The 21,705-nt window shown below is 41.2% G+C and overlaps 1 protein-coding gene across 1 annotated transcript in view; it reads right to left on the bottom strand.

The window, feature by feature from the left end:
* Nucleotides 1-201: 201 nt before the first annotated feature.
* The window catches only part of sfswap (splicing factor SWAP), a 45,740-nt gene continuing 24,236 nt past the window's right edge, over nt 202-21,705 (bottom strand). The window contains exons 14-19 of the mRNA XM_054756967.1: nt 17,595-17,791; nt 11,220-11,593; nt 10,890-11,015; nt 7,681-7,818; nt 7,349-7,421; nt 202-710 (exon numbers count right to left, since the gene is read on the bottom strand). Coding sequence (XP_054612942.1) covers nt 645-710; nt 7,349-7,421; nt 7,681-7,818; nt 10,890-11,015; nt 11,220-11,593; nt 17,595-17,791 — 974 coding nt within the window. The 3' untranslated portion in view covers nt 202-644. The remainder of the gene's footprint in view (nt 711-7,348; nt 7,422-7,680; nt 7,819-10,889; nt 11,016-11,219; nt 11,594-17,594; nt 17,792-21,705) is intronic.

Below are 21,705 nucleotides of genomic sequence, written 5' to 3'. Positions count from 1 at the left end.
TGAACAGATTGGATGATGTGGGGGGTTTATCAGGAACATCACAGTTAATACAGTAGATGGGATTTAGGTTTGGGGGCGATCCTATCAGTGCATTCCTAAATGATGGGCAGTAAAGACATGAAAACCTGGGATTCTGATAAACACTCATACTGGGCCATTTCCTCCTTTGAGCAGAGGACAAACGAGAACATCCGACAAATAGATCATTCATTGAACTTTATTAACAGTTTGGATCGGGAACAGAAATACAGGGTCACACTGAAGCCGAGTGAAATACAAAATTAAAACATCCCATATATAACGGTGAGGTGCTTGAGAGAAATGGTAGATAGTGACAGAAATGATCAACAATCCTTCACAGAAGGAACATCAATATCTGTGGATATGTTCCTGACCAGACAAGGGAAAGTGTTGCTAAAGCAAAAGAGCAAATTCGATACATGAAAGAAGTCAGCAATCAACAGGATCCATCAACTAAGGCAGCCAAATTAGATATTTCATCTTAAACTCTGTTGTCGCTCCGAATCTGCAGATTCTCAAATCATGATGAGCAATAACAAAAAATGGTAACCAGACAAAAGTCAGGCCGAGTAATCTCCATGAAAGTGGAGAGGGCTGCTGGTTAGTAGACGGCCAAGGAGTCTTCAGGAAGGGGGAGGCTGGAAGGTCTTCGAGGAGGCGAGCATGGCACGCACTTTGGCCATCAGATCCTAGAGACAAAGTGACAGAAAAAAATCTGGCTCAATGAGCACTACAGCGCCCATGATGAAGTAGTCTTGGAATGTCTATCAGGGATATTCATCTCTATTGAGGCCCCTTTCAACCGCATGGCATCGACTCAAAGACCTTCCCCAAACTGTTCTTGCAAAGTCAGAAGCACTGAACTGTCCAAAATGTTCTTGTCAAACCTTAGTTCTGCTTTTCCACTGAGAGTACTTGCTCTACTCAACAATGCGACTCTACTAGATATTGATGCTTTTCCACTGGCAAATGTATATACTAGTAGAATATACTATTTAAACTTCTGCATCATTGTAACCTTTGAGGATCCACGGCTAAAAAATGACAAACTTGAGCTTAGCCCGTGGCTGTACCTTATCTCTGGATGCTGCAGTACTATACTCCGCCGTCACATACCAAGGAGTAAACACAGGAGACCCTTGTTCTCCTCCATCGATGTTAGCATGTCTTGCTCCAACCGATGCTTTCAAGAAGCCGATTGCTTCGAACTGAGACTAGTAGAGCCGGTACCATTCAGCGGAAAGGAGGTCCATTTGAAGGAAAATACTTATCCTAATACAGTCAAATGTTGGATATCATATGCCCCAGTTTTCGTCTGATTTGTTTTTTGGCTAAAACCTTGTCCAAAATGTTGGTCTCCGTTGCCGCACAGTATTGCACTTGACAACTTAGTCCATTTGCCCCGTACTGTATCGTTCTGCAAAATTGAGTGCCCAAACAAAGCACCGTCCGATTTTTCATCCAGTGCGACTGCTAAATAACCCATCTTGGGGCCAAAGACAGTGCTAGCAATTTGATAAAGAAGAACAAAAACTATTTTTTCACGAGGATATACGAGAAGTCCGCATTAACAATAAGTTCCATCCATTCATTTAATTCTTTTCTGCATTTAGCGTTTTATTTATTCTCTATAAACTTTATTTTTTGTTAATATTTGTGAGTGTCTGAAACATTATTGCCTATGGGAAGAATTGCCCCTGTTTTTGTCAAGCCTTTAGGAATGAATTACTGTAATAACCAAAAGTGAGGTACCCCTGTACTACTAATACCTAATACTGATCTATCGGTAGGCCTGTTTCTGTTCCAGCATGACTGAATGGCAACCAAGCCTTCTCAGCCACTAATGATGGAGATAGAACTATCCTCATGTCCCCAGCTCCTCATAGTCCTCCGTGTTTGGATGTCCTTGGCTGTCCCGCTTTCTGGTATGCGCCTGGCTCTGCACAAACTCCCTTAATAAGAAGTCGGCCGACCTTCTTGAGCACGAAGATTTGCGGAAGCTAACTGGGATTTTACCAGCTTGGACAGAAAGGGCAGAAGCGCTCAAGTTACGAGCGTGTGAAGCACACTGCTCGCCAGGGAGAGGCATATTTTCACAGCTGCTACATGGTAAGAGAACCTATTTGCTTCTTTTGGAATGCACTTCCTGCCTTCCTTTGGAGGCACACAAACGGACATTTCTATATCTCCTTCGATACACTGATACCAAAAAACGTCTTTAGTTTGCACTTTCATTGCCGTCCTCCAGGGATGCTCTAGCTTGCATCCCGGGAGTGACTCGTGTGCACATTGACAAATACCCACCCCTGAGCTCTGCTGACAGATGAGACAAATTAACAGCTGTAATCACAGAGGGGGTGGTACTGTCATATCACATCACTCAAAAGGCCATTTCAGTGGCCCCCAGTGACTGGAAATGTACACTACACTACACACACACGCATACACTTGTCTGCGATGACTTGCACTGACATTCTGTTTGTATGAAGCCAGCAGTCACACACACTTCCTCCACAGTGAGGGATGTCAAGGTGTGCATGAGTCAAGCCACCAGCCGCTGTCAGTCTGCCATAGAGACCTGCTTGCAGCGCTTTGAATTTCTCATTCCTTATTCTGCCTTTGATTATCTTTTCACCTGTGCCTGCAGCTAGCGCCACCTTGACACTTGTCTTGTGTCCTGTTTCAACCCTTTTTTTTTGTCGGTGGCTCCTCTACGATTTGGATCCACAAAGTAAGATTTGTGCAATGATTTGAGGTTGACACATTACCACAGTCACTGGCATAGCATAGCCGTTTCAAGAAGCTCAGATTCACTTTTTCCACTAACTTCTTCCAAAGAAACACCAAGCAAGAAAAGTCTATTAATGAGATCTCTAACAGAATGAAACCCTTGAACTTTAAAAATGAGCACCCTGTGGATTTCCTCAAAAATAGGAACGACTTATTGGTGATGACTCCAGACAGTTACAGAGCGATTCCCTTTACCAGCTCATGAGGGACCCAAAATTATCCTTCGATGGGGAAACATATTTGGAACTTTCAACTTGAGTCGAAATGGATGCCAATCAGGCTTACAAAATTAGAAAGGAAAGGCAAAAATGGTTAAGTTGCATGCAATTATTATGAAAAAAAAAGTACAGTGGTACCTCTATTTCCTTACGCCCTGGTTTTCGTAGGATTAGGTTTTCGACAAAAACTATGACCAAAATTATAGCTCGGTTTTTGTACGGTCAAACATTGCGCCTAATAATGGATGGATAGTGGTTCTTTTAGAGATCTGGGACACTATAGACAGATTACAGCCAGGGAATCCTTTGTTATGTGTGTAAAGTAATCCCTTGTATATCGCGGTTAGTTGGTTCCAGACCAGACTGTGATACGTGAATTTCTGCAAAGTAGGATTCCTTATTTATAAATCATTTTTGTAGTTAGCATAGAAAAGCTGTTTATGAGCTTCTAAATACGGGTTTTAACATTATTAGAGCCCTCTAGACATGAAATAACACCCCTGTAGTCACCCTTACACTCATATTACCCAATATGGCAGACATAAGTGTTAAGACATAAATAAGACACGTGATTGTGTGTGTTGCTGTCAATGTGTTCCTGTACTAGGGGAGCTGAGTTAGAATGGACAGGAAGTGACGTCGGGGGTTCAGAGTTGAGTGTTAACTTGGCGTTAGGGATTGTTGTGCCTGCTGTGAGATAATTCAAACCTGCAATAAAAGGCTGTTGTTCTGGCAGTCAATTCTGGTGCTTGTGTGTCTCACAGAACACTACTGATACCTAGTGACCAGTGTAGAATGCTACATATTGTCAGTGTCTCTGAATGCATCTTCTGAATGCCTTATATTTGTGTTTTAGTTCATTTTGCCATTTTTATGTTTGGAAATGTTTCATTTAGGCAAATACTTAAAACTATGCTCCCTGCGCTGTCAATACAGCTGTTCAAGTGTTGAAGCGCACTGCGCAACTCGAAGAGGCAAATAAGCCTTCAGGCAGTGTCTGCGCCTTTTTTTATTTTTATTTTTAATTGAATACGGCTGTAAAATAACCTATTTCGAAGCCAGCGGAAGTTGCAAATTGTAGCATACCGGTGTGGGCTTGCCATAAAGCGCTGTCCCGTGCATGTGCATGATTCCATTAGTGGATGTATACATAGTTGTGTGAGTACAGCACTTTGATAAAAAAACGTGCGAAACACTATTGGATTCAAGAAAGAAGTCGTAGCATCGGTCTAAAAAAAGCCTTCAATAAAGGCAAAAATTATGTTAAATGTTCATGTACCCATTTCATTATCATTTATATGTATTTTACTTTAGTTTATCAGCTTTCTGCAGGTAAAACTATACACTATAAAAACTATAAAACTGTATTAACATCTTTGGATGTCTGGAGCAGACTAATTGGATTTACATGATTTCCTATGGCAATTTTTTGTCGGTTTTCGACTGACCCTTCGGAACGGATTAATAATGAAAACTGAGGTACCACTGTATATTATACTGGCATCATATGTGTACTATAAAAAGTGATTTAATAAAAAGTTGTAAAAGTAAAAAAGAAAGTAATTTGCTGCGTCGACACAACTGTTAAACAATAGAAATAAAAGAGATACAATGTCTGTGTGTATGTGCATGCCAGGCCAACAGATGGTAATGGTCCTTTTTTAAAGAAACATGCAACACACGCTTGCTTTCCCAAAAGGAGATGGCTTTGGAATACCCTTCATCTGCAATTCCCCCCCCCAAAAAACTCCACTTTGAGACCTTTTTAGAACATGTTTGATTCATCCTAACTTTTCTATATCGACTTGTTTTGTGAACAAAGGCAACAGTCCAGTTACCCCCGATTCTTTGAAACCCTGGAAAAACAAAATCACCTTAACAAAACCCAGCTATCTCAGCTTTCAGCATCTTTCTGATAAAAAAAAAAACATTCTGAAAGGGAGAAAACATTTGAACAATTGATGGAGTGCAGGTATGTAAGTTACTATCGCTGTGCAATGGATCCATCACACTGCATATGAAACAAACCGACCGCAGCGAACACGAGCAGACGGGAGAACAAAAGCAAACACGATGACAATGATGGGACGGGATGAGTCGACTAGCAACGAGGCTATTAGAAGCTGTTGCATTATTCAGGGTGTGTTTGTAAAACATCACGGAAGGGGGGTTTTAAGTCGTAATAAGTGGTTGCGACTATCTTCACTCTGCAGAGAAACAGCAGGATGTCGGGAGGCGTGCTGTGATACAAGCAGGAGAAGAGATGTTTTGTATCCATCAGTGGGTCTAAGATGTGTGCTTCTATAACCGGTCAGTCATTACTTGAAACCTGGAGCTGAGACACACGAGCAGCGACATAAACACCTCAGTAACCAGCTATCCCTTTTCCTATCCTTAAGCATTCCAGTTTAAAGCTTTTCACAAATCATACAATACATTTTTCTTCCAGGAACAGTACGTGCTGGTGCATCCCATTATGGAAAGCAGCTTGATGACGGCCATAAATTTGACACTGTAATGTTAAACAGGGTGGAGCGGAGAGAATGTTGACCAAGGTCGCAGTATATTTGGGTGAGTGAATGCGGGATTATAGTGACTAATGTGTTTGCTTGTAGACAGTAGTGCAAGCACTATACCACCCAGTCACATTTCAAGCCAGTTAGTCTCCAGAAATTACAATTTCAAAGACGGATGTTGTACCTCTTTGTTCTACTGCTCCGAGCTACGACATACTTCCAAATTCACTTCTTTAGCAAATGCCCCTCTTTCCCTTCTCAATAAACGCAATGTCCTTGTGAAACACAATCTATAGGTGATCCAGCTTTAATGTGAAGCTTCGAGCCATCGGATTTAATCAAACCAAGTATGGACAGTCCTAAATCTCTATTTTGCTTTCTTTCCTGGCTGAGCCGCTGTCGTTTTTTGACCAAAACAGATAATAAACCGACACTGTATTAGTTTTAGTACAGTGGATCCTCTCTAACGTCAGAGAACATTTTTTTCCTGGATCAATTTGTCACCATGCTAACACCTATATTAACCTTAAGGTAGGCCTGTCAGGATAAATACATCAATTCATCGAATGATAAATAAAAACAAAGTCAATAATTTTGCCAGTCTCGATAAATTGACATGTGCGTGCGTGTTTGTTTTCCTTTCTCTTTAAGACACAGGCTGGAAGAGGGTTCACTCTGCACCTTCCTGATACCACTACTGCTGGCGGAGCAGCAGACCCTTCGTCCTGACAGTCAGTGTTTACTGAGTAAATATAAATATAAATATTTATATTGACATGTGTTGTTCACTACATGTTCCTTCCTGTTAAGGAAAAATACCCAACGTTCATTATTTATTCAAGTGCAATTTTCAGAGACCTTTTTTTTTTTTTTTTACAGAGACTTGATACTACATTTTATTTGTTTTCATTGTTATGTGTTCTTTTTATTGCAAATTTTGGTTACCAGCTGCTATTTACTGGCAGGCATCACCGAGGACAGCTATTTGCAGAGTTGTGTCAATGTGACCATGGATGAAGACGACAATGGATCTAAACAGCTTTAGCAGCGCGAGCATATGCAGCGCTCTACTGTAGCCAGTCACCAGGTATTTTACACATCAGCAAAACATATGCACATTATAGCAATCTAATTGATCTTATTATGTATTGTGTAAAACTATGACAGGAACAACAACAAATCATCACTAAAAATGAGCCACCATCCACCAGTACAAGCCTGGACTGTGTTTTTCAGACAGGTTGTGTACTGTACAAATATACACAGTAGTAAGGTCATCAAATCTGACCTTTATGCATTCCCACATATTATCAGCATTTGGGAGAAAATATGAGGTGAAAGAAAAATGGGAAAAATACAGTATAGTCGTCTATCTGTGCAGCGTGGGGTAACGTTAGAAGGTGCGTTAAAGTGGGACAAATCGCCGCTCGCGTTAAACATGCGAAAACAATGGGATTTCTAACTGAATATTATTTTTGAAAATAAAATAATGGCCCTTGTTTCCAAAATTTATATCACTTTACATAAAATGTCCTAGTTATAGTCATTATGGACCACAAAGAGATTTACATCCCTACTTATTATACCGTAATTTCCGGTGTATAAGCCACGACTCTTTTCTTAACCTTTGAACCCTGCGGCTTATACAGCGGTGCGGCTAATTTAAGACCATGTTCTAATCGCGTGACGTCTCCTATACTTTAGAACTAGGAGAATAGAAGCATTGGTGTAAACAAACATAGCTAACACAGAAAACATCACACATCTGTACTGTACGGGTAGGACACAATCAAGGCACAATACCTGAGTTATTTTGGACTGAACAGCAGATACTATGGAAGAGGACACTGGCTCTTCTTTCTCCTGAGAAGCACCCCTGCAGAGTGTAAGGGGAGGAAGGCATCGTTAGACAATAGCAAAAGCGTAGCGGGGAGGAAAAGAAGGAAACCAATCAGCTTAACGGGAGACGTCATGCAATATGCATGATGTGTTTTAAAATGTTTAAAGCAACACCGGAATGTGCAGCAGTCAAAGGAAGAGGCAAGGGACACAAAGTGAAGAAAAAATAATACCAAATAGTTTGCACAAGAAGCATGATTCAAAATTGGATTTTAAAACTACACTTTTAGGCTTACCTGGACTGGGCCAAGCTGGAGGCGGGACTTGTTGACGGGGACAAGGCTCTACTGGGTGACGGGTAAGGTGAAAGAGAGGAACCTGGCATTTTCTTGGCTCCTGAGGACAAGGAGCTCTGCTTTTTGGCAAGGGGGGACCTGCGAGATAAAACAAGGCGACAAACAGAGGGATCTTAAACATTTTGAATTCAGACAGTAATAATTCATCTGGGAAGGGGGATGAGGAGAGACAGCGGGGCTTTTGTATTCAGCAGAGCCCTGCTTTTTAAATTAATGCTCGGGAAAAACTGTCAGTTCCAGTTCCCATCAGTGTCTTGTTAGCGTGTCGACTAAAGCGCATTACACGCCACAATGTATAAGGCACACGCTGTAATGGTAGCAGTCTGTCACATATCGCTGTTATTTTTGTAAAACCTTGACAAAAAATACATTAACATTTAATCTGGGACATCTGCTCGTCATGACAGTGCTCTCACTCTACAGAAAGCAGGAAGTTGCCTGCCACTGTTAGGCCGAGAGGGGCATAAGTCTATAAATACTTCACAAGCAGCACTGTCTGTTATTGGTTTTAGATGAGTCGATACTTGGGAGGTTGTTGACACAAGCGGACGGCTCAATTTCCTGAGACCGATAAATTGGGGATTGTACAAGTGACTATATTTAGTTGCACTTGTGATTGACAGCTGCTTTAATTGATGAAGTGAGCATAACCACGTTCATTAGTTCAGAAGCAAACACTAATTAGCAGTGAGCAGCACATCCATCATTGAAAACGCACAATCCGTCCTCCTGCTTTTTGTTGTGGTGTTTTAGTGGTGGCCTCAAGACTTGCGCTGGACTCTGTACTCTTTGCTGGTAGCGGTGCACGCCAATGTGCTACAATCGATGTGACAAACATAATCCTTGTACAATTACCTTCCCAGTTTCTTTAGATTGCCTACACTTTCCCAAACAGTTTCTATTCGCTCTTTCCCTAGACTGATGACTTTACACAGGAAAAGAAACTTTACTGCAGCCTGTCATTAGAAAATAACCGGTACTTGTTTCAGCCAGGAAATGTTACGCCACATTTTCGCTCTGCTGGGAAGCCACAATAGAATGTTACGTCGATTATCAGGCTACAGGCGGTAACAGAAGTGTATCGATGTCAGCAAATGGGCCAAACCCCTGTGTACTCCATGTCTCCACACCCAAGGCTGCAAATGAACAATTCGTTGCTCCTGATTTTTGCATGAAGGTAATTTCCTCTTACAACTGATGCACCGTGACTGAGAGGTGAGCAGTGTGTCAGTGGAAAGCCCTTGCAGTGTTTCCTCACCTTGAACGTCACAAGAGTGTGTATGACAACACATGCAACGCATTTATTTTGTCTGCTTTTTTGTCATGTATTGTCTTGAACCAGTTAACAGACAAAACAGGCTTAAATAAACAATGTAAATAGATAATGCAAACTTTTCATTGTTACATATGTACAATAAATGTCAAACTCAAGGATTCATAAGGCTTTTCAGTACCATGCAAGTGTAGTGAATTAAATTTGTATTCAAAACGAATTAATTTATTAGGTTAAAAGGAGGTGGCACAGTACTATAAAAACAAGTATATTCAGTTATATGTCTAATGATTAGATTTGTATTCCTCCAAGCCACCTATCGTATTTTCCAGAAGTCACACTTTTTTCATACTTTAGTTAGCCCTGGGATTTATAGTCAGGTGCGACTATATCATTTAACATGTTTTTAAAAGTGAATTCATAATCACTGATGTGAACCAAGGAGTGAACACTACCGTCGACAGCTGCAAAAGGGTGCTTTGGACTCACGACACCTACAAACATGCTGCTGCTGCCATTCAGTGATATGGAATGAGACTGGGAGCTTGGCGAACTTGTCTACCGGTAATTTCCTTGTTGGACTTGCTGGATTGTTATGTTAATAGGTATGTGCCGGTTACAGGTTTCAAGGTATACCACAGGATGAAAAAGTCATGGTTTCAAAACCACTAAATTTGTCCGTCATAGCGTTCCTTCGGTATGAGAGAAAGTGGATGTCCTGCGCAGCCACTACGTGGAAATACTTTCTCATGTCCTGTGTTATTCCTCACAGTCGGAAATGGGCTTCAAGGTATTGAAACCACAGATGTATGCTATGTTGACAAAAGGAAACTGATTAGGAGTATCCCAATACAACATTTTCACTTCCGATACGACAGAGATATTGTCGCATTGAATATAGGCCAATAGCAATATCAACCCCATCAGATCAGCATGAATCATATGTACTTTTATGACTTATCGTGTAGTGTGGAATGTTACAAAGGCTTGATCAAGTGATATGACTCAAAGAGAGAACAATAGCCAGCAACAGTCGGTATGAGAAGAACTTTCTCATGCTTTGCTGATGTTTCGGACTGTGTTGGGGGATTTTTGGTGCTGCTTCGGAATCGCAAGGAGGCTGGTCGTGTCCGCTTCTGTGCCACTGCGGGGGACTGGTGCATGGTGGGATTTGCAGTATTAGATGCAGGTTAATATAATCTGATTTTTTTGCTGATATCGGACCAATACCCGATATCAATATCGGATCGGCACACCCCAATAATGATACTCCCCCCAAGCAAGATGAGACCCCTGTGTACACTAAAAAGACAAAAAACAAAAGAGGCTTCGCTACACACCTTAAAACAAAGCCTGGAGCTCTGCCAATGATCCGTCAGCTACAGATGTGAGCACTTTAAGTTTTATCATTGCGGTTTTCTTCATCAAATAGCTAGCACGCTAGCTAGTTAAAATGTGACAATACTGTTAGCACTATAGCTCACATACTGTAGCTATGCTAGTGTTGCTATTGTTTGTCATCCCGTCCTACTCCTTAGTGTTAGGTTGTTGTATGTGATATACTGTATGGCATGTATTACATGAGACGAGTGCAGAGTTACAGCGTAATATATATATGTAAAAAAGTGGATAAAGTGTATAACAGCGCTTCTTGGAGACGCACACTGTCAGAGACCAGTGTGAACAAACAGCTCATTATCATTAAAAGGTTTCAGACACAGAACCGAGTGTTCCCATTAGGGCTTACTAAAAGCACTTAAAGGGTCTAAATTCCATCCTCAAGGCTAGATTTTGTGTGGGAGACTTCCTTCAAATTGCTGACAGGTAAGTATAATATGGGACCTTCAAAAAAGTGACTGTTTGCTCGAAGCCTCACCTGGATGCGGAATGTTCCCTGGGCAGACTGGAGCGGCTGCTGTGATGATGGTCGCGCTCTTTGACATGTCTCCTTTCTGATGACGGACCATCCCTGCCTCTTCTTCCCGGGGAATATGAACGGGACCTTGTCAGGAGTAGAAGGCAGAGCTCAGGAAACAAAGCACAGGACTTTAAAATGAAGGGTGAAATTAAATGGCCGGAAAAGTCCAATAGGGTTAAAATGGTGAATGAGTGACTGTGATCTAAGTGGTAGTCATGAAGTGTTCTTAAAGTGCATGATTTGAACTGAGTAAAGTTGAAAAGAGTCTTTTAAAAGATCCAGTCTTACCGGGACCGGTGTGATCTCTTGTAGGCACTGGGGAGAGAGTGTCTGCTCTTTGGCCTCGAAGTAGATCTAGATCTTGATCTTGACCTTCTCTTGTGTTTTTTCTTCTTTTTGTCTTTTTCCCTTTCTCTGTCTCTGTCCCTGTCCCTCTCCTTCTCCCTCTCTCGGTCTCTGCGTCTCTCTCGATCGCTGTCTCGGTATCTGTCTTTTTTGTCAGTGCTTCTGGAGGTAGAGTTGTGCGACGACGAGGGGGCCTCCCTGCTGCGACGGCTTCCCCGGCTCTCCGTGTGAGGTCTTTTATCCTGACGATACGAAGGTGTCGCAGAGGACGTTTGTGAGGGCGGCAGTTCAGACAGAACAGAAAGAGCCTCTTGCATCTAGAAACACAACGGAAGCATGAAAATTCAGCAAGGGAATTCTATTTTTCAATTCAATGCCCCAATTGTCATTATTCAAAAGACACAAAAGGACCAGTCATTGATTGAATACAACGATCTCTTTGTCAATTTGACGTTGGGGAGAGTAAAGGAATTCCCAAATGCCTTGTCTCTCTGTATGCAATCAATAACTGGTCCATCCATTTAGAAAGATGCAAGAGATGTAAACGGCAGGCTGGGTAGAGAGCGCACAGTATCTACAACTTCTTTACTTGGTGGGGATATTGTGTCTTTGTTGTGCCTTGCAGTGCAGCATAAAGTGAACAGAAGCAGTTCAGTCTGTATAAACAGAACAGAGACATAAACAGCCCCCCCAGAAATGCTTTCACATTCCCCCAACCTCCCCGACTTGAAATATTATTTTTTTTATCAGTACAAACCACTGTATGGGCTGCTGGCACCAGCATCGTTAAACCATTAATAAAGACACTAACAAACAATCCAATCTTGAAGAAATCTTAGGATTCTTGTCCCCCTGCCTCTCACGCTCCGCCTGAGACCTCACCGTACCTCTCCAGTGGGGCCCGCCCCACGATTTGAGAAGCACGGTGGTAACTCAGTGTAGACAATAGGAACCCTATTTTTCATGGTACATTAATCCTGCAGCAACATCAGACATTAATACTGGCATGGATGCCCAAGTAGTATGTGCAGTTGCACATACTGTTAATGCCTCACCTTGGAGCCAGGCCTGGGGGCTCGCAAGCAAGTGCTTTGTGGTAGGGCTTTCACCCGCCGGGCCCAGCCCGAAGAAGCCACACGGGATCCCCGTGGGTCTGGTGCAATGTGTTTTGGGTGGCGGTCGAGGGTGGGAGCCTGGGCGACCTGGTCTTTGGCGGGCAAAACTGGTTCTTGGGACATAGAATGTCACTTCTCTTGTGCAAGAGGTTTAGACATTCCGACTAGACATAGTCGGACTCCCCACAACCCACAGCTTGGGTTCTAGAACCCGAGAGGGGCTGGACCTTGCTCTACTCTGGAGTTGCTGCGGGGGAGAGGCTGCGAGCTGATATGGGCTTATTAATAGACCCCCGACTTGGTGCCTCCGTGTTGGAGTCATCCCCGGTGAACGGGAGGGTAAGGTACGAACACGCCTCTCTATATGTAAATACAATGTGCTTGTTTTCATTTCCACTAAGAGCCAAAAAATGCGGACTTCAGCACATAAAGTAGGCCAAAAAATGTAGCAAAGACATTGTGAGGAATGGTTTAGCCACTCAAAAAACCTTTGCTTTCTTGCAAATGTATTACTCCCCACCCCAAAGCTGCTGTTCTTCTGATTGAAAACCATTGTTTGCAGGACAACACAATGAGGTTGCCTGGTGTCTCTAATTAACCCGATGCTGCCCCATCGGCTCACATTAGTTTGGGATGCTGCTGGATGCATGCTGAAAAAGATAGCCCGAGTCCATCAGTGGATTAAACATGACCTGAAATCTTGCGAGGTCAGATTTCATCTTTCCGGGTTGAAGCTTGAGTTGCTATTGAGGCCATCCCATTTTAGAAGTGCAATCATTGGAGCACTACTGCTACTACTACTTTTCAATTTAATTTCATGCTGATGTAAACGTATTTCCACTGATTGCGCCCATCTAGGCCAGCGAGTGGCCTAAAACGTAAATGTCCGATGCAGACGTAAAGCCTCATTCTCACGGGGATTCCTGAGCCAACCACAACATCTAAGGCGTAAAAAAGTAATTTAAAAAAGAAGCAGCCGTAAAGTAGGGATGGACACAATTATACCATCTACTGATTTTTGGCAGACCCGCAAACATGGACACATTTTACGTACTCGGCGTGCATTTTGACCCTTGGAATACGCTGGCACGCTTCCCTGCTCTCCAGGTATGCACTGTGTTGCATTTCACTGGTTTCAGTTCCGAGTTCAGTCTTTACAGTACAAACAAATAAATCCTACGTTCTCAACAGTATTTCAAATCAACCAGTCTAACTAGAGAAGAGCTTGTTCAGGCAGTACTTCCTCCGCGAGCCGTACTCGTCACAACGAAGAGGCAGTAAAAGAAGACGGCCTGCATTGAAGTAAATATGGCACTATCGCTTTAAAAAAAAAAAAAAAAAAAGTAGAGTAATAAAATATACCAAAAGTGCCATGCAGAAGCGCTTTCAGATGAAACAGCTAAACTTTGACAAAGTCCATCCGCTCCGTTTGGATACACGCACACTGGAATGAAACACTTTGAAAGACAACTACGAGCAAATACAGACGCATAGACGATAAAAAGAGTGCTGCATGCTGGCTGCTGTAAACGAGGTGGGAACTGACGACCAAATTAGAAGCTTGGGAATTTATTTGATTTTTTAATTTTTACTTGAAACACTGCTGCCATTCAACTTTTGCACTTTTAATTTACTTGATACTGCTGGGATGCAACCTTTTGTTTGCACTTTTAACTTACTTGAAAATACTGGTCCCATGAGACTTTTTTGCACTTTTAATTTACTTCAAATACAACTTTTTTTGCACTTTTATCTTCCTTAAAATGCAACTTTTTTTTGTTTTTAATATGCTTAAAATACTGCTGCCATGCAACTTTTTTTTTTACTCTTTTAATTTACTTAAAATACTGCTGTGATGCAACTGTTTGCATTTCTTATTTACTTCAAATGCTACTGCCATGCAACGTTTTTTTTCACTTTTGACTTAAAATACTGCTGCCATGCAATTTTGTTTGTACTTTTGACTTGAAACACTGCTATGATGCAGCATTTTGTTTCCACTTTTAACGGACTGAAAATACTGCTGTGATCCAAGTTATTTTCATTTGATACACCTTTGTTTTCTTTGCATTAAATACTGCTGAAATGCACCTTATTTTTGTTAAATGCACTTTTGCTTTTATTCTAAAACAGCTTAGCTTAAAACACCAAGTTCAGTGTTGACAGAAAGCCATGTTTAAAAGTCATATCAAATAAAAGCATTGAAAATGGGGATACTCATGTCAAGTGGGCATAAAGGGCCAGCACATGTTTGGCTCTTGGAATTTATATTTTTTAAACTGTGGCCTTCTTGATTATGTAGTTGAGTAACCCTTCTTCCTAAGACGGAGTTTTTCCTTGCCTCTGCCGCCAGAAGTGCTTGCTTACATGGACCTGCTCCCTAAGGAAACTGCCTTGAGACAACTTCTGTTATGAATTGGCGCAAAAACATGTCAGTCACTCCTACCCAATCCCTTCCATGCTCGACCCTTTAAGAGATGGGTACAGCATAAACAAGGGCAAGGGATGGATGCAAACAGACGGGATGACGAAGAACACGGATGAAAGCAGGAGGGCAAATCAGATAAAGCGGCAACGTCTGCAAAGTGGAGTGCCGGGTGCATGGGACAATCAATAGTTATTTAAAAAACAGTCAAGGAAGTCGGGAGAGGAATATTTATCACACCTTTCGGATGGAGCACTATCGGCAGTCGGGGCTAAGGCAGAGATAATGAAATGATGGGAAGCAAAGAAAGGCTTGTTTAAAATTAGGCCTGACTTATGTGAATCTTTTCCCCTACACAGACTGGCAAGATATATTTAAGTTTCAATATCAGCATGAGGAACGATAGGTAGCAAGCAGTAGAAGACAGGAACGGTGGAGGAAGAGGCAACTAAAAGATTACGAGTATATTGGTGGCTTAAAAGGTGTATTGATGAATGATATATACAGTATTAGGATTGGTCTGAAAACATTATTTTTCTAAATCAAAAGCTGCGGCTCTGCTAGTGATGACTCCATTCAAAATTTGGCCCCAACACAGTTGCGAGCTAAAAAAGCAGATGCCAAGCTCATGCCGTAACCAGCCGGTATTGATGCAGTGATTGTCAATGTCTTTGCTTTGTCATTATTTTGACGTCTTTTAGTTATCCGAACTCGTCTTGTCTGTGTAGATCAGGGGTGTCCCGATTTTTCCCACTACATCTCAGCACGCTGTGAGCCAACATCACGCCCGTCGCTGGGAATGCTTCCCAGCATGCTTTGTGGTACTTGTGTAAAAAGTTGCTGAAATTACACGTTTAGCCTTAAAATTGTTGTTTGGTATTCCCCATAGTAGTCGTAGTAGCAGTAGTAGTGGCCGTACGTGTTACATGTGATTTGGCACTGTGATTTGCAGTCAGTGTAGTGACAACCCCCCCCACCAACCCGCCGTTCATTTCACTGTGTAACAAACTCACTGCGAGTTCAGTATTGGCTTGTGTTTGCCCGAGCGAGTGCCCTTGAAGTTGCCAGGGCTTAGAGGGCCGCATTTACAATAATCTTTGATGTCAAGTAGGGGGCCACAAAATATAGCAAACGGCCCGCAAATTTGAGACCCCTGGTTTAAACATCCTCCTTCTGGCTTCTCTTCGTTTGTGAATTGAATGCTGGACAGCGGTGCGTAATGTGTGTACAAACAAGAGGAATCGTCACAGTGTGACGATGAAAAGTGTGAATTTGTGATGTACAGTCCTGAGGTGTGCCACTGGAGACGTGCACGTCTCTAACCGTCGAGCCATCCCTTCCTTGAGCATCGCAGCACACACTCCACAGTAAAGTATTTCTAAGAAAAAGGCTTGTGTGATTAATGATTAATGCGTCTCATTCCTCCCTGACAGACTACTTCTCCTTCTAAAGCCTCAATATGGACAATCAGACGATCTTCAGACTTAAGACTCAAATTCTTCTTAAAATGTGTTTGCAAGTTAAAGCAAGCGAAGTGTTTAAAAAATCCAATGTCATACCGTGCAACAGATAGCTCATCATGTTGTTTACATTTAAGAATTTTTTTTCAACACGTCATGTATTTATATAATTGTTATTACTATTTTATTTCCAGTATCAATAGAATTAACCTTTGGCAAAATGTCTTTAATCATCCATTTAAAAAAAAAGTTTAATGAATTGATTCATTTGTTGTCTAAAATGCTGTTTCTCTCAAAGTTCTGCATTTGGCTGGCCAGTGGAGAAGCAAGTCATAGCTAAAACCATAGTCTCCGTTACCCACCAAACTAGTTAAGACTGAATAACAGCGCCTCTGCTGGTTACAGCCAAGTAGTGCGCTTCATTTTGCCAGAACAGCTTCAACATGTAATCAATCAACAATCAGTTCCACACAATCGAGACAGTTAATCAACTAACCGATTACTATTAGGGAAGTAGATATTGGCAGGAAAATTAGATATCGATTCATATCGGTATCCATAGAGATATTGACGTGACATGATGAACAACAACAGATGAGCAACAAATTTGCTAGCTCAGCATGTCCACAGTCTGGAATTGTCTCCAAAACATGTCCTCCACATGCTTATCACCTGATTCACATATCCTTAGTGTCTCGGCATGCGAGTCTGCCCTTCATCGTCTCTGTCCCTCACAAGAGGAGAAGATCACCCCTCCCCTTGCATACGTGGTTTCTGTATTAACTCGCCTGCTCGAGGCCAGAGGCCTCTTGTCTCCAAAACAAGTCCTCCACATGCTTATCACCTGATTCCAATATGCTTAGGTGTCTTTTCAGGTTGTATTGATTTGTCGCCTCGCATGCAAGTTTTATTAAATTGTACCTCGTATTATTCTCAAATAACTTGTCTCGTCTTGTCTATTTTGGAGCTAGCAGCAGATTTTCCCTTGACACTTTCATAAAGTAAATTAATTACAGCATAAACTGAATGAGTTAACACTTCATACTGTATATAGCATGCAAAAAGGAACAGCATATTTTGCAGCTCTGAAGTCCAGATGTACCAACTGTATTTTCCGTGCAATCCCTGAGGAACAAAAGAGGCCTTATTCGACAAGTTGGACTAACAGTGTCTTGCTCGGGTGCCAACAATTCGCCCCTTTAAGAACTGCTTAAGCGTGATTTCAGCAAGGGTGAGTAGGTTAATGGTCCAGGTAAATTATGTAGGAACATGAACACAATGACAATTACAGAAGCTCCTTTATCAAACATTTATCTACCTCAAGCCGTGTAGATAAGTCTAGTTCAGCTCTCTTGGCCCCCGGCTCCCCTGCTAATGGGCTGCGGAGAGTTTGGAGGAATAGCGCTGCCTTCCTCTTCCTCTCCGCCTGTAGCTGTTTCTCCTTGGACTCTTTGGATGCCTGCGCCAGCTTCTCTCTGGCTGCAGCGGCTAGACGATCCTCCAGTTTCTGCTTGGCTGTGATGAACAAAGAGGACAGTTAAATTTGAAGGTTTTCGTTTTCTTACTACTGCTCAATACATTTCTTGTAGATTGAAAGTGGAAATAAAGTCAGAAACGCTCTACTTTTCATGCTACCTTGCCATGAGAGAAGAAGGCTAATGAGCAGCAGGATGATTGTGAAGTGTTTAAAGCAAGATGGTAAACTACAAAAATGGAAAGAAATTACAAAAGACTCGATGAGGAAAGGATGGTGGGATTTATTTTCTGTTTGCTGTCAGATCAAACAAAAGTTGATGCTTGCAGTTTGCCATTTTCTGCACTTAATGATAAGCCAAACTGCGTTTGTGGTGGCAGAAATCTGAGATGACATATAAATCCAAGTAAGGGGCATATGGGAAGAGGCGAGGAGAAATCTGCATGACAATGGGGGTGGAATAAATTCACAGCTCTGAGAGATGAAGAAAAGAGACGGAGTGACAGAAACGGGTGGAAGAATGTGAACGGGCTCAGAAAGCACCAACACCAGATAAGAGAGCGAGGTATAAAGAACAAGTGAAAAGCTTCATGTTATGCAACTATTTGGGATACAATTAGGAAATGAAGCATACAAAATATGCACATTTGAAAACTTCAGGGGTATACAAACGTTTTCCAGCGAGGGCCACATACTGAAAAATGGAAGGATGCAAGGTTGCAAGGGCCATGCTGATATTTTGTAAAGTACCATGTTAGATGTGCTAAGTTATAAACAGTATATTTCATGAAAAAAATGCATCTCAGCTTTGTGGTATCAATGAAAATGTGTATTACTATTATTTACTGTTTGCTTTGCTCCAAGTATTTCAAATTTCTTAAATAATCTTCATTATTTTCTTCCTGTAATATTATGACTTTATTCCCATACTATTTTTACTTTATTTCCATAATATAACCTTTTCGCCAACTTAATTTTACAAAAATTACAACTTTATTTTGCTTTGCTTGTTTCTCATAACATTATGACTTAATATATATATTTCATATATATATATATTTTCACTTTACACTACTAAAATTACATTATTTAACATCATAGCATTTAGTTTATTCACGTAAAATTCTGACCTTTTTTGTTATGATACAACTTTTTTCTCTTAATATTTGGACTCTTTTTTTTGGTTTTCAACTATTTCAACTTTCTTCTTGTAATTATGACTTTATTCCCATAATATTGGACTTCATTTTTGTAACTTAACTTTTTCAACTTACTTAGCCAAAAATTACAACTTCATTCGTTTTATTTTTCACAATAGGACTTAAAAAAAAACAAACTTCAATGCTACTAAAATGTTATTTTTCCTCATCAAATTATGTTATTCTCATAATTTTTTCTCTTAATATTTTGATTTTATTCTTGTAAAATTACTGATGATTTTTTTATTTTTGCTCGTAGTTTTTTTTTTCAAAATGTAATTACTTGTTAAATTCTATTTTTAGAACGTGCGGGACCATAAAAAAAAACAAATTCAACACCACTGGAATACATGCATCACATGTAGAAACATCATCAGTACTAAGGATGGCTACTGAAACCGGTACTGACATTAACAGCAGTACATAGACCCAAAAACTATGGCTGTCAGTGCCTCATTTTAGCGCTAAATGCATACAGACTTAGCCACCTGTACAAGTACTTGAAGGTGATATTGTCCAAGTAACGTCTTACAAGTCTCGCCAGAGGAACACAGTCTGCCGTTGTTTTTAAACTTTACTTGTACCTTGATATGCCAACAGTAGGGGTGTCACAATGCGCTCAGCTCACAAGACAATCGACGATATTGGGCTCCCAAAAACGAGACAAGAGGATATTTTAAGATTACTTTTAAGACATTCAATACCAACACGTATATATACACACGTTTTCATAAAACCGGACGCTCACTCCCATTATACGTCTTCTCGGTTGTTTTTGCACAACAGGCAAAAATAGGTGATTACGCAAGTACACTATAAAAGAGGTGACTTTTCAAGCAGTTTTAAGCCATAAAAACGGCCACAAGGTTCGGCATGGCTCTTTTGCATTTGGTTGTTTTACACACAGTAAAACAAATGCAGTTCCCATGATGCTTAGAATGCCATACCAGGAAGTAGGTCCGAATTAGACTCGACTAGCACATGCTTTGATCAAAGTCATATGCAGGGATCGTGTTTTCATCTGACAAATCTTAAGTGACTTTGATCAAATGTAGAATTACTAAAGCTTCTGCGGCAGCTGCTGAACTCAGATGAAAAAAAAAAAACAGTCACATGTTACGAACGAGTGATGCAGGGAAAGCCGAGTGCAGGTAGGATTGCAAGGATTAGAGTGTGCATAAAGCGCTTAATGTGCGGTCCCAATCCTGCCATAGTTCAGTCTGATAGACTTCTAACTCAGGGGTGTCAAACTCGTGCCATGGAGGGCCGAGACACTGCAGGTTTTCTTTCCAGCCGGTCACTAAAGCAGGTGATGTTAATGATCAACACCTCCTTCAGTTTAAGGGATGGGAGCTCATCAATTAAATCACGGCCCTCCATGGCACGAGTTTGACACGTGTTATAAACGAAAAAATATCGTCACGTTAATCACCCCTAGCCAACAGCAGTGTTCAACTCCAACACCGCGCACACAACTGGCCCTACAGCTACGTACGTAATTAAGACAATTTCTTGTGGATTTTATTTCATGTTGATGAATTTATTAATTATTACACATTTTATTTATATGATTTAAGTATTTCAATTACTATTCTGTTCAACGTGCATGTCACAAAATACCATTAAAGCGCTTAAGCGCCATCTAGTGTTTCGGAGGCACACAGTGTATGGCAAACAATCAAATTAGAAATAGTGCATGTAAACAGGGACTTCACATGTGAAAACGGAAGAGGCCGATTTATTGGAGGACTCCAACTAATTTAGTATATGTAAACATTGCATGCACAAAGTAAAGAATTAGAGTACTTATCACTAGAAACCACTTTAGGTGCATGTGGCCCTTTTCCAGCCCATCGATATAGATTAGCATTCAGCTGCCCGCCACTGATTCTCCTGCTATCTGATCAAGTTAGGCCCGCTGACCGACAGCCACTTTGCCACACAGCCAAGCAAATTCAATCAGCTATTTATTAGGCTGCTTGAGCCTCTTTCTCTGGCGGTTGGTCAGCCCCGAAAAGGGACCATTACACTTTGAGACTCCTACGTTGAACCTTAAGTGCACCTGTCAGCTCCCTTGATGGTGAAAAGTAGCACATTTGTCTGAACTGTCTGTTTGAAGTGTTTGTCTTTCCAGGCTCCAGTTAGCAACTGTCTTTATGATCCAGGGCGTGTTATTACTCTCTAGCTCTTCCTCTCTTTACCTAATAAATTCTAAAAAAAAAAAAAAAAAAAATCAGCCTAGTTAAATATGTACAGTCTTTAGAGGCACTTAAATCAGTCTCCTCTGGCAAGCCATCCATTACAGTAACTAATTATATGAAATATCGCTAATGCACGCAGAGGAACACTTTTAGGAGCCCAAGGTATTCAAGGTCAGTGTGCTATCCAACATGCATAACTTTCACCAATCATTAGAAAAGCTACTTTTCTTCAAAATGGGAACAACGACATCCGCGTAGGGGGAAATATATTTTAAAAGAGAGGTTGTCTTACATTCCGGGCAACCTAAAGTGACAATTAGTCTGAAATTGACTCATGACCTTTGTTCTTTGTTCACTCTTTATATTGCAAAGGTTTGATTATTTATTGGCTTAGTTTGAAGTATTAGGGCAAGGGTGCCCAAGGGCGCACACTGAAAATTCAAAGAATGCGAGGGCCACGTTGAAATTTTACATTTTTTAAGCCAACCAATGTAGATATGCTACGAACCTTAAAATATTGAAAGAAAAAACAGCCGCCATCTGAAACTGTGTGTT

The sequence above is a fragment of the Dunckerocampus dactyliophorus genome, chromosome 17 (assembly GCF_027744805.1).
Source record: "Dunckerocampus dactyliophorus isolate RoL2022-P2 chromosome 17, RoL_Ddac_1.1, whole genome shotgun sequence".
NCBI lineage: Eukaryota > Metazoa > Chordata > Actinopteri > Syngnathiformes > Syngnathidae > Dunckerocampus > Dunckerocampus dactyliophorus.
Note: the sequence above shows the minus strand (reverse complement) of the source record. Positions and strands in the feature narration are given on the sequence as shown.